Source organism: Parasteatoda tepidariorum, chromosome 12, assembly GCF_982258835.1.
Source record: "Parasteatoda tepidariorum strain Cologne lab strain chromosome 12, Ptep-v5.0, whole genome shotgun sequence".
Lineage (NCBI taxonomy): Eukaryota > Metazoa > Arthropoda > Arachnida > Araneae > Theridiidae > Parasteatoda > Parasteatoda tepidariorum.
Window position 1 is genome coordinate 47,221,281 of NC_141766.1, and position 13,746 is coordinate 47,235,026.

Below are 13,746 nucleotides of genomic sequence, written 5' to 3' on the forward strand. Positions count from 1 at the left end.
GAATTCCTTCAAATTTTAGATTTTTCATTTAAAATTGCATAGTTTTAAGCGATCTAAAAATTTGTATCCCTTACAATTCGCAATTTTTCGACCATCAATAAATTAAATAGAAAAATATTAAACAAAATAAAAAAAAATATTAAATAATATTAAAAAATATAAAAAAAATTTAAAAAATAAATAAATAAGAATAAAAAAATTTATTTAAAACTATTTTTTGCATAGTTTCTAAATAAATGAAATTTTCCAGTATAATTATATGAAAAGAGTTTTAAATTTGCTTCTAAGGCTACCGAAATATAGCGTAATACATATAAAGAGGAATTAACATTGAAGGGTCCAGAATTTCTCATGCTATATTTTCTAGATTGCGTCTTTAATTCAAATCCGTTGAAAAAAGGTATGTTTATTCAGAAAAATACGTTTTTCTTTTACGTCTGCTTCCATAACTAAATTTACAGTTAGTTCTAGTTAATTAGCATACTTGAGGTCAAATTTTTGTACTATTAAGAATGGTACTTAGTTCCTGAAAATCCAATCCGACAATAATTATTCAGGACGATATCTCCTTTTGATTCATTTTACCTGCGTTATCTGGATTATGCATTTGCTCTTTGGGGTTAGACTGCATTTAACTAAAAATAATAATATTTTGAATTTGATTTGATTAAAAAAGCAATAATAAAGAATATTAGGACTAATATTTATAATAATTGATTGTATTGATCTGAGTAAATTAACATAAAAATTCTCTGTCGATATATCTGCAACGGCGCTTAATTCTATATATAGTAAAAAATCAATACAATATTTTTCATTCCTATCAGAAATTTCTGTGAAGATTATAAAAATCAACGTAATATTTTTTATATTTGATTTTCAAGCTAGAGTTTTTGAATTTTCAGCTCTTATCACCTTTGATAGAAATTTTTGTGCAACGGAATTTATTTTTTAAGTGAAGGTAAAATTGCAGCACTGCAAAAGTTCTCATTCTTTGAACAAGTGCGCAAATCTATTGGAATGACGTCACAGTCGATGGCCAATGAGGCATATTCCGCCAGAGAGCGCTGCTATCGTGTTGTGTTTATGCTCAACCAGCTGTCTGCTGCCGAATGGTTGTTATTAGAACATGGCGCGTAATAGATGGTGGAAGTTGGAGAAGTTAAGTTTCGTTTGTTTATTACTCGTGTTTAGCGTGTGTTGTGTTTATAGTGAACAATCAGAACAACTGTCTACTCGTTCGCCAAAATCATTAAAAGCTCGCACTATTGCTCATAATCTTAAACATGCAAATAGAACTTTAGGAACTAGTACTTTTCATTTAGAAGGTGTTGACCTACGTTCGAAAACTTTTTTAGCTTTTACTAGCGAGGAAGGTGCTACTGGGACTCCATGTAATGAAAGTTATTTTGTTTTAAAAGATGTATTGATGACATCTTCTGGAGATATTCAGGTAAATGCTTCTGAATATTCTTTGCTCACAACTTCATGGCATCTATGCATGCGACAACATCCACCACTCAATGGGAAATGGATTCATATTGGAAAATATGAAACATACCCATCGTCAAAAATTAAAAAAAGAAGTAAAGAAAAAATGTAAGTATCCGCACTTCATGTGGTAATATTATTTAATTCATTTGGGAATATTGCTCTTATGAATGTTAATTCAAAAAGGTTCTGTGTATCAGACTAGTTTATATTTCACTGTTTTTAAATAATTATTGATATGCCTAAAATATACTATTTAGTTTTTGATACGATATTGATTTCTGTAAGTTTTTGCATTTAAAACACAGCTATTGCAAGATATGAATTAGTTTAAACTAGTGATCTAGTATAATGGCAGTTCCAGCAAAACATTTAATCTATATTGATTTAAAGGACAAATCTTATTTGCAAAAATATTGTTAAGATCTTTAATTTCTCCGTTTTAAATACTGCACATTTATTTTTGCATTTGAAACATAGCTACTGCAAGATATGAAATAGTTTAGACTAGTATTAGTATTATGGCAGTTTAAACAAAAATTTTGATCAATTGATTTAAAGGGCAAATCTTATTTGCAAAAATATTCTTAATGTCTATAATTTCTTCATTTCAAATATTGCACTATTATTTCGTGAAACAGTAGCATGGGTTCAGTTCTAAATTATATTCTAATTATTTCGATATTCATTCTATAAAGATAATTCAGAGCATTTCTTTCTCAAGATCTACATTTATCTTTCTTAAGGAAAGTGCACAACTAAGTATAAACAGAAATCTTTATAATATTTAATTTTAATTTCTATCTGAAGGCTTAGGTTGAGTTTCAAATGTTTTGGTATTTAATCAATTTGCAAATATTCTTTTTTGTAATTATTTGCTTTTTTTTACTGTAATGCAATTTATAGGTGTATAATATATAAACTATTAATATTACTGTGACTATTTTAGAACTTTTATTATTTAGTATTGATCTGATTGTTTTAATAGGTTGTTCTAAGTATTATATCCAAATATTATCTGGTCATAAGTTTTATTTCACATTTTCTAACATTTAGAAACTAAAATTTAGTCTTATTAGTTTATTATGATGCAAAATAAAAATATGTAAAACTTGCCATTTAATTGTATTTATATGTTCTGAAAGTTTTATAAGCTTTAGTGTTTCAATATTAAATTTGCCTCATGTGTTTTTTCAAATTTCAGTGTTCTAGCAATTTCTCTTTTTTTCTCTAAATGGCTTCCTATTTTCGAATTTAGGAAAAACAGCTTTTCTCAGTTGTGTTGTGTTATTTTCCTTTTGTTTTTTACTTGTGTGTGTTTTAGAACTGTTTTAAATGCGCTATACCTTGTATATTTTCTTGTCCCATATAATAATTAATTAATAGTTTTTTTTTCTCATATTCATTTTCTAGTTCTGTTCTAAGGATTCAGTTGTTAGGTTGTGAAATTTTAAAATACTATGTATTAATAACATTTTATGTAGCACAACCTCCGTTAACTTATTGTACTCCAATTAGTTTTCTCTTATGTGGGCTAAGTATAAAATTTCTAACCATGTTTATCTATGGAGGTTAACTCTTCTATATCATTACTTTTCAGTTCAATGTTATTGTATTTTGCAACAAAAAAGTTAACTTCTCTGTCAATTGCAAATGGAATTATTTATGCTAGTTTGTATTTTATGTTTCTTGGAACATTTCAATATTTGTATCTGGGTGCATAGATTTCATGCACCGACGTTTTGAAGTGTCACTACCTGAGTTTTATACATGGTATCTATTTAAAAAATGTGGGTAGTAGCTTGCTTCTATTTTACTATTTGCATTTGTCCTCTTTTGTGATTTCGTTTCGTAATTTCTCCCATGCTATTTATTGGTTTTTACCAAATTTTGTAACCGTTTCCGCATGATACAGCAAATTTTGTTATGGAAAATAAAATTATAAAACTACTGCAATTTTTTTTCCTTCCTATCTTCTAAATATGGATATGCCCATCTAACGAGTAAACTTGTTTTAATAATCTGAAAATAATTATTCCAATGCTGACAGATTTAAGTGTCTTTAAATACCTAAGATAAATTCAACTTATTTTGCGCTCTTTTATAATTATGAAGTGTTTATTTTGTTGAATCCGATAGACCTAGGAAAAAGGGCGAGAATTATTTCTTTGAAATTTCTATTAAAGATTTTGTTTAGTGTTAACTATAATCTCGAAAACTGTTAATTGACTCAATAGTAGTTTTTGTAGTTTCATTGACTTAATAGTAGTTTTGAAGTAGTCATTGTAGTTTTAGGTACCCTAAACAAGATTTCTTTCTTTCTTGCTTCTATAACTAATTTAAAAAAAATTCACATGTTTAATTTTCAGGTTAATTCTTGCGCATTTAAATAATTGACACAGCATGTTCTCTTTTGCAACCTTGCATTATTTATATTATAATTTATTTATTACGCTTTATGGTTCATTTCATTAAAATGCAGCATAAAATTTAGTTCTGCATTTTCCTATTTGAGCTAATTTTGAAAGAAACACATGCATAAAGTAAAATTATTATTTTTTTTGTCCATTGCTTGTTATCACTTACATGCAATCTTTTTACTGAGCAAAGAAATCAACTTTTTGTTTTGAAAAGAGGCTATGCAGGTTGTTAAATTATTCTATTACGCTTGCATATAGCTTTTGCTAGATTTCAAATGTCATTCTATTTTTCTTGGATTATGGTGAGATTCATGGATTTAATGGATTAGATTCTATTTTTCATGGATATTACGAGCAGGTTATGAAGGCTATTATATCGAGAGAGAATTGCATTTATCATTGCATCTTATATCTTGAGCCACAATGACTCGGTGATTAAGACGCTGAACTATCATTGTGAGGAACGAGGCTCTGCTCCCCAGTGACGTCTCGTCCGGGACGATAGGTCCCAGCATGTCTGGGAAATACAGGCGCAGTTCTGACCACATTGCCACAATCATGCCGTTAGTCACAAAATTGTGGAGCTTCCTCCAGGAACCCCCTTGCCCATTGTGGGGATGCGTTACTTAATGTATCTTAGCAGTGATCTTTTTATTGGCCTTATTCTATTTTTAAAAAAGTAATAGGCGGGAAGTATGTCTGCATATTCGTTTAGATAAGTTATTAGGAATAGTTTAAGAAGCTATCATCTGATTTACAGACAATCTATGTCTCTCTTCAGCAGTGATTTTGAGGTGGATTGAGATGTGTAGCAATAACATTTGAAATAGAGCTCCAAGTCAGAGTTTGTCTATAAAAAGGACTGACCTCACCAACAGACTGCTAATATGAGAAGCATCTCTTTCTCTTGCCCGTCTGAGACAAAGCCATTCTTAAATATTGACCCTTACTTAAAATAGATAAACCTTGTAACCATAGCCTCCAGAAGTATGGCAAGGGAAGTTCTTTCCATAGACAGACTCTAGCGAGGCTGGTAAGATTAGTGATTTGGGCATGGACTTAATATGTACATAATTTCTTGACTAGCTTACTTCTGGTTACCCATCATACTTGCTGCAATGAATCTATTTAATTATTATTAGAGTCTATATTAATTCTAATACAAATATTAATCCTTTGAACCTCAGTGGATAGGCAGTTGAGAAATGATGCTTTAGTTGGGATCCAACTTTTTGGTGGTTGTACTCTCAATATTGTTGTTGCACATTTCATTCCTTCTAAATTTGATACTATGCTCACCTGTTATTTTCCTCATTAATTTGAGTGATTGTGCTGTTATTGTTCTTATGGTTTCATTTGGAAATTTGTATTTTTTGTAAGCTGTTGTGCTTTCTTTTAGATGTCAGTGTATTATGGATTGGGAACAACATCATGAAAAACTTTTAATTAAAGCAAGATTTATAGATAAAAGGTTTTTTTCTTTAATTTATTTTAGTTCTGGAATTATTTTCTCGGTATTCTTTTTTATTCTTTTCTATTATTTTATTTTTCTGGAATTCTTTCTTATTTATATTTTTATATTATTTGTTAGTTTGAATTCTTACAGTCTTAATTTTGTTTATCTTATTATTTTATTGTTTATTGTGCTTTTATTTATTTTGAAAAGGAAATAAAGACTGTCACTCAACCTTAAAGGTTTTTAAGCTTATACTGATAAAATATTTTAAGATGGTGCTACTTTTTTTTCTTTTATGTCTCGATAGAAAAAGCTGGTACTGTGTAGTAAAATCCATATTATGTGCACCATAACTGTTGCTTTTTTTATTTACATCTTATAAACGTTTAGATTTTCCTAAGAAAATGTAAACTTTTATTTGTAAATAGTTTAACAAATGGCCTTCTGAAGAGTTGAGATAAAAGGTTGAAATTGTAAAAAAAGGAAAAAAAAAGTAGTTTGAGTTCTTTTATTAAACATGAACATATATCTTTTGCCTTGAATGGCCTAAGGTAGTTTACAGGGCCTCATTTAGAAAAGGGGGAGGGCTGGTTGTTGCTTTAAGCTACATTTACTTGTTGTTTAATTATGAAGTGTTTTCAAATTATATATCACATAATTACTGTTTTTGTACTTAACTTTTTTTTTCTGCTGTTTTAAAATTTTTAGCAGAAAAATTAAAAGATTCGTAATTTTGTTTTTTTCATTGGAGTATAAATTATATTTTTATTTGTAATTTTAAACTCTTGACTACACTTGATGTGCTTATAAGAGATCTATTCAGTTGAAATTTAATTGAGTATAAAGATATATTTGTATATTTGACTTATAGAAGTTTAGTATGGACAACATTGGTTTTTATTTTTTGTTTAAACCAGTTCCTGTTGCTAGGAATTATTTGTGAAACTTTAAAATGTATTTATTCATACTTGCTATAAGAAATCATTTATTCACTGAAAGTTAGTACTGCTAATTATGGTATGGAATAATTCAATTTGGTTAACTAGTTGAGTTGGATGTAGAGTTTAATGGAACACCATAATCGTCTTTACTGCTCCAAATGTAAGTAATAATGTGTCATTTAGGTAAGCTGATCGAATGACTTTAAATGCCAAGTTAGAAGGAAAAAAATTCAGAGTGATCACTGGGTTTTGGGATCTGTGTTTACCTAAAAAGAAAAGGTCAGTCACTTAAGGGGATCAAACTGTCAGAATAGTTGTCTAGTACATCAGTTCCCATTTTTTTTGCCTGGGGAACCCTAAATGATCATATAAAATTAATAAAATTATGATTTAATAAAATTAAGTTCAATAGCAATTGTGATATAGTATTAATAACCAAATAATGACTACTAATTATTTAGAGAATATTTTATATGTATATATATATATAAATTTTCCTAGTGTTATTAATAATAGTTTTAGAAATTAGGCTATGTTATTAGAAATTCATAGAACTGGGTTTGTATATTGTTTTCTAGTGTATGCAAATGCTGACAATGAATCTGAATTATGGTTTTTGTTGAAATGTCAATGTAGAAGAACTGCTTTAAATCTTGAGAATCGTTATCAAAAAAATTTGAATTGAAAAATGTTCAAAGAGAAATAATTTTATAAATGCATATCCTTTTCTAAGTTTATTCATTGTATTGTTATAATCATATATTTTTAAAATTTTGTTTTTTTTCCATTGTCATTTTATTTAAATGATTTCTTGAATATTATCGAATTTTATTAAAAAAGTAGGTAAAAACTGAATTTACCCTTGAAAAAAAAAATCGAAATATATTATTTTAAATGCTTATTTGCTCTCTGTTAGCAACCGCTAATATTAGGTTACTTCGAAGTTCCTTAAGTTTTAGTAGCATTTGGACCCTCCAGCAGATTATAACAGCATCTGCAGATCGAGGCTGAAAAATTCCCGGGTTTTTTGTAAAAAAAAATTTAAAAAAAAAAGCTCAACTCAGGTGGGGTTTAATTGGTTTTTTTTTTTTATTAGTTTTATCACTAAATCTATAACAGCACACAGTGTTAATGTTAGAAGATATATTAAACATAAAATTTATTTTAAAAAGCTAATAAGCAAATAAAATCATTATAGTGATTCATTTAATTCTTTATTAGATAAGAACTAGGCAAAAATAAAATTTCTGAATTTTATTTAGTTAAATTTATGTTATTTAAACTCTGGGATATAGCTTTTACATAACAGACAACCCTTTCAGAAAAAACACTTAACTCATTCCGACCCTTTTCTAATTTAGTTTTGACTATTATCAGTAGACAAAGAAAAAAAAAGATGGTCTTTAACATTTACTATTAATCACACCCTGATTTCAGTGATATTGACGGTCTTTTACCAAGAAATAATGAAAGAAATATGCAAGTAAATTATTCTATTACATGCATATTCTTTTTATTCTTCCATTAAAGAAAACACTGATTTAAATAAACATATTTTTTTATATTAAAAATTTAAGTATATTTTTGTTATAATATAATTAAAAATACATTATTTAAGGTGTGATTTTCTTTAGTCTTATTTCATAATAAAAATTTCTTACTAAGAAATAATAAAAGGGATATGCATGTTAATTATTATATTTCAAAATAGATTAAAAATAAGAAATAAAACTAGCTTGGATAAGAATGTTATGAAACTTTTAAATTATAATTTTCCATTAAATGTATATAAAATAATTTGTGGGCAAAAAACATTTTTAATATACCTATTAAGTTTCATACTTATTTAAATTCAATACGTGGGTAAAAAATATAATAAAATAACGGGCTAATAAATTCAGCGCTTTTTAAAAGTAAATATAAAAAAATCAAAGCAAGAACGGATGCATCTAATCCAGGAATTTCTAATCAAAGCTGGAACGGAATCATCAAAATCTGGAATTTCTAATTAAAACATAAGAGGAATCATCAAATTCCGGAATATCTAATCAAAGCAAGAACGGAATCATTACAACAGCAAAACATGTTAAAACCATCCTTTATTAAAATCACTATTCCGGTTTCGTAAAACAAATTTTTTACATGGCATATGTATAAAGAAATGAAAAGCTCTCTTAGAAAAATTTAAAGGGTAACAGAAAATTTAAAAAAAGAAGCAAATAAATAAATAATAAATACATAAAAAAGGTGAAACTGGGGATTGTTAAAAGGATCTAAATAAAAACTGTTCATGAAGTAAGAAAAGTTAAGAGATGATGAATATCATTATCCAAGATTATCACTCATTCAATGAATCATTCATTCAATGAATCATTCATTCAATCAATCATAGAAAAACTTTCAAAAATGAATTTAAAGGCAAAGGAAGTTAAATATTGAGAGTTATAAAACTTTTATAAACTTTCTAATCATGTAGAATCTACATGATCATGTTAGAAACATTTTTCTCCCTAAGGTCTCCTGTATGGGTCATTTTCATTCAATATGTACTTTTAATATTCAATGATTTTAAGTAATTTTAATTACTGAAATAAAATTCCAGATAACATTTTAAAGCATTTAAATTAATTTACTATATGATTTTAGTAAATGCTGATAGATTGATATTAATACTTTAAAAATAATGCCTGTGTAATACCTTTTTAACCCTTTGCTTATGGTTGGTACAACTTATGAACCACATGTGATGATACAACTGGTATACCGTAAGCAAGGGGTTAATAAGACAGATACAGCCAAATTGCTATGTCTCAGATTTCTTTGTCTCTCATAATTGCAACTAAATTTTAACTGCTCATTGAAAATAATTTTAATTTATCTAATTCTAAAAATTGTGTTATGAGAAATATACAGCATGGCTCATTAAATATACAGTTTTAGAATTATTTTTAAGTAAAAATTTTACATTTTAGAGTTTTAGGATTTTTTTTTCCAACTATGCGTCATTAATTATAATATTAAACTATTTCTGGTTCTCTGAAAAGTTTATCTTCGTATAAGGCAGCCATTTTAAAAAATGTCATTATATTTGCTGTATTCTAAAAAATAAAGCTTTGACATGTTTTATTCATTTTTCCTTCTGTTACTAGCCTTATTGTATAAATGTTCATTTGATTTTTTAATGCTAAAATCAAATTACGTTTTTTCAGATTTATCTAAACATTTCCTTTCAATTGAACATATCCAAGTAAATTGACTTGCAGTTTTTTTCCACTCTGTTATTTGGGTAACTTTATTTATTGACTTTTAATTTAGTTTTTAATTAAATATTAATTTTTAAAGTTGGTATCAATATTTGTACTCATAATATTCAGAAATTTGTAATGTAAGAACATTTAAAATATACTTCTACTGTCGGTCCTCCCGTTTGTGACCGTTTTTCTCTCTTAAACCATTTAAGCTTTATTTCTCTTTAGATTAAATAAAAAAAAAAAAAACAATTTTAGTGGTTTAAAATGTAAATTTGACTAGAATGTAAGTTGTATACTGTTTCAGGTTTGTTTTATTTTAACACGGGTGAACATTGGTAACAGAGGGGAACATAAATTAATTTTTTTTTTTTTAAATTTTATGGTTCGCATCGAAAAGTGCACCGCTGTTTCAAATTTTATGGTCAAGAAACATTCCAATGACAGCTGAAATTTTTTTCAAGCAGTTTTTTGAATATTTTTCTTTTAGAAAATTCTTTCGCAATGCCCCCCCCCCCCCAATTTATTTTTATTTTTTTTCTTTAATTTTATAACCGTTGTTGAACAGCCAACCCAATTCTTGGGTTTACGACTACTAATCTTCAACTCCTTAGCCTTGTAATTTTGAACTCAGTTCAGAAGACAAGGGAACTCCTGGATCAAGTAGTGGGAGAAATGTGCTTTCGTGAAGGACTTTTTGATGGAACTAACTCGCATTTGCGTTACATAGCGAGGAAAACCACGAAAATCTCCCACAGTTATCCTGACGGCAAGGGGGCTCTAACCCATGAATCGTTTACACACCTGCCAACTCTTCCGGATTTTCCGGAAGATTTTATTTTCATATTTAAAGTGGTAGCAGTACTCCGGTTATTCCAATTAACTTTTTGAATTATAATGATAATTATAAATGAGTTTGACCACCACTACATATATATAATTACAATAAATACATGAAAGTATAATGATCCTTGCGCAAGCGAATTTCAACGGGATCAAAATATAAATATATTTTTGAGTGAGATTGCTTTTCGTTTATTGTTTTACTACCACTCTGAAAATCCATTCTCGGAAAAAGTGAAAGTTGCCAGGTATGCGTCTACCGCTGAAGATATTTTACGTCCTCGCTGTGGTCGGTGCAAGCCGGATACGGAATTCGTATCGACCAGCCATCGCTGGGATTCGAACCCGGTTCACCTCATTGGAAAGCGAACGCTCCTTCCGCTGAGCCATCACGACTCATGCCCCTCCAATTTGAAAATGGCGCATATATTCCGGTTTATAGAGTCAATTGCTTTATAAAATCAAGTGTTTTTAGGACGGACGTGATTACAATTGGCGGCAGGCACTGTACGTAATAATTAAGTAAAATAAAACATAATTCTTGTAATTAGAAAGTTTATCCTAAAATATATCCTGATCTAACAATGTAATAAATGCATGCCACTGATATTGCTAATCCTTGGATCAGATTAAATGTACAATTAGAAAGTTATTTTTCGACTAATTGAATTATTTTTATTTATTTATTTATTTATTTTTTTAAAGCTACTCTTACCCCAGCTATTGTTTTCTAATGCTTTCTTTAGAATTCGACTGAGTGTTCGGTTTTTGCTTCTCATCTCCCCTTAGAACTAAAAAATCCCCTCTCCTCATAGATAGGAAATCACTCGTTTAATCTTTTTTCTAATTTTTGAAAATTAATGCTGCCACCCTTCTCACAATATCTGCATTCTTTTTATGCATTTTGTTAAAACGAAAAAAAAAAAGTGCGTGTTTTTTTGGTGTAGAGTAAAAGGAAAACTTTTGCGGATGGATCAGATTAAATGTACAATTCGAAAGTTATTTTTCGACTAATTTAATTTTTTTTTTTTTTTTTTTTTTTTTTTTTTTTGCAGCTACTTTTTTCCCAGCTTTTGTTTTCTAATGCTTTCTTTAGAATTCGACTGAGTATTCAGTTTTTGCTTCTCATCTCCCCTTAGAACTAAAAAATCCCCTCTCCTCATAGATAGGAAATCACTCGTATAATCTTTTTTCTAATTTTTGGAAATTGATGCTGTCACCCTTCCCACAATATCTGCATTCTTTTTATGCATTTTGTTTTAAAAAAAAGTGCACTTAATCTGATAATAAATGTGTGTCATATTTGAATTTGACGCCTCAAAATTTGTTATTAATGCTATTTCCATGTGACAGAGATTATCTTTTCACGTCCACCATTGGTTATTCCACCTTTTCAAAAAAAGTTCCGCTTTTTCGGATCCCCTAAAAAAAAGAAAGTTTTTTTTACTCTTTTTCTTATCTTTGTAAATGCGATTTTAAACTACATTCACACGATTTAAAATATCACATCAACTTTCAGTATTCACGTGATTTAAAATCACGCATCGTGATTAGTATTCACGTGATTTAAAATTATGCATCTTGATCTGCATTCATGTGATTTTAAGTTACACTTCGCGATTTATAATCACGGATTTTTTAAATCTGACATCGAGAATCGTAATCACGCAATTCAAAAATAACTCATCGCGATTTATATTTACACAATTTTTTTTTTAAATCATGCACCTATATTTTTTTAGTAAAACGTTGATACTATTAATTCTATAGATATACAATTCCTATATGCACTTTTTTCTTGCTCAAATTTCAGGTATTTTTTCAATTATTTAAAATTTCACACAGTGCATTTTTGGATTTTTATTTTCTGCTTTTTTTGGTTTTTTACCAAATTTATCTTCTAATTCAGTTTTTTTACGTATATTCAGTGCATTTTACTTACCTAATTCAGTTTTTTTTTTCATACATTCAATGTGTTTTACTTATTTTCAGCGCATTTTGCTTATAGCGGTGATTTTTTTTAATGTTTACAAGAACAGAAAGTAATTACAAATAAAGAAAGAATTAATATAGTATTTGAAATACTTAAAAAAAGGCATATTATTTTTGGCTGGATAAACGTTTGAATTTTATTTATACTTGCTAAGATTAGTAAAAACAAGTTAAATATAGTTTTTAATGAAGATCTTTAGTAAATTTCATTGAAAATTGGTTCGAAATTGTTTTTAAGTTTACTTTTAGCATTTTTCTCAAATTCGAAGTGTATTTAACTATAAATTTATTTGAAGCTGCAGACGATCTTAAATATTTTTGCCAAAGGTTTATTAATTAATATACAGGTTTTAATAAAATGTTATATTTACACTTTTTTTCCTTTCTAAAAATGTAAATAAAATATGAACTGTCAATGTGGGAAGACTGGATTTCGATTCTAGTAGCGACGCCTAAAACCCACTCAGCTTCAGATCGATGGTTTCTAGCTTTTCTGAGAAGTAAAGGCGGCTTGTGCTCAATTCTGACCACATTGCCGCAACAACGCAGTTATCTCGAAATTGTAGAGCCTGAACTTCCATGGCCCCCTGGCCCACAACGGAAATGCTTTGTATTTAGAAGCGCTTATTTTTTGTTGAGATTGAAGATTCCTATTTTGTGCTATACCTTATAATGAGGACATCTTAAAAACAAACCCCTATTCCTCCCCCCCCCCTTTCAGAAATGTTTTCAAACTTTACAAATTCCTCATTTTTAGTTAATCCATTATACATAGATGTCATTTCAGAAATCCTTGCTGCTCATAATATTTAAAGTAATAATAAAGCAACAATTAAATTAAGCTTAATTTGTTTGCATTTAAAAACTTACTGCTCGATTATGTGGTCTCGAATTTGTTTGTTGAAATTGTGGTGGTCAAAATCCTCTTTAAATTATATTTATTAAATTGAAAATAGAATGGCAAAGCATAAAATTTACTACCTTACCACTTGAAATTTTCAACAAAAAGTGAGAAAAAAAACTCTCGTTTTTACGAGTATGTTTATAAAAAGAATTATTTTTCTTATAGCTTTTTTATCGTGTAAGAGTTACAGTTTCGTTTTCAAAACTTTAGTTTTCGTGTTTTCCGATTTTTTTGTTTATATCATAAATAAGTTCAACTATTGAATTTATAGATATAAAATAGCATAAAACTGATGTCAGTTACAATGAAACATCGATAAAACAAAGAGAAATTTTGATTAAGTGCTTTGGATGTTATCGATTCAGTTACGGTCACGAAGTATAACGAGATTTCTAAGTTAAAGCTATCTCTTCCATGTCTCGGAATGAATTGATTGAGGGGGGGGGATCAA

The 13,746-nt window shown here is 28.4% G+C and overlaps 1 protein-coding gene across 3 annotated transcripts in view; it reads left to right on the forward strand.

The window, feature by feature from the left end:
- The first annotated feature begins 1,080 nt into the window (after nt 1-1,080).
- LOC107439819 (unextended protein) overlaps nt 1,081-13,746 on the forward strand; it is a 95,458-nt gene continuing 82,792 nt past the window's right edge. The window contains exon 1 of one of the 3 annotated variants that reach the window (XM_016052532.4): nt 1,081-1,599. In XM_016052532.4, coding sequence (XP_015908018.1) covers nt 1,130-1,599 — 470 coding nt within the window. In that variant the 5' untranslated portion in view covers nt 1,081-1,129. Of the gene's footprint in view, nt 1,600-5,218; nt 5,383-13,746 lie in introns of those variants that run through there. The other 2 variants (XM_016052533.4, XM_087155934.1) reach the window with 2 other exon arrangements.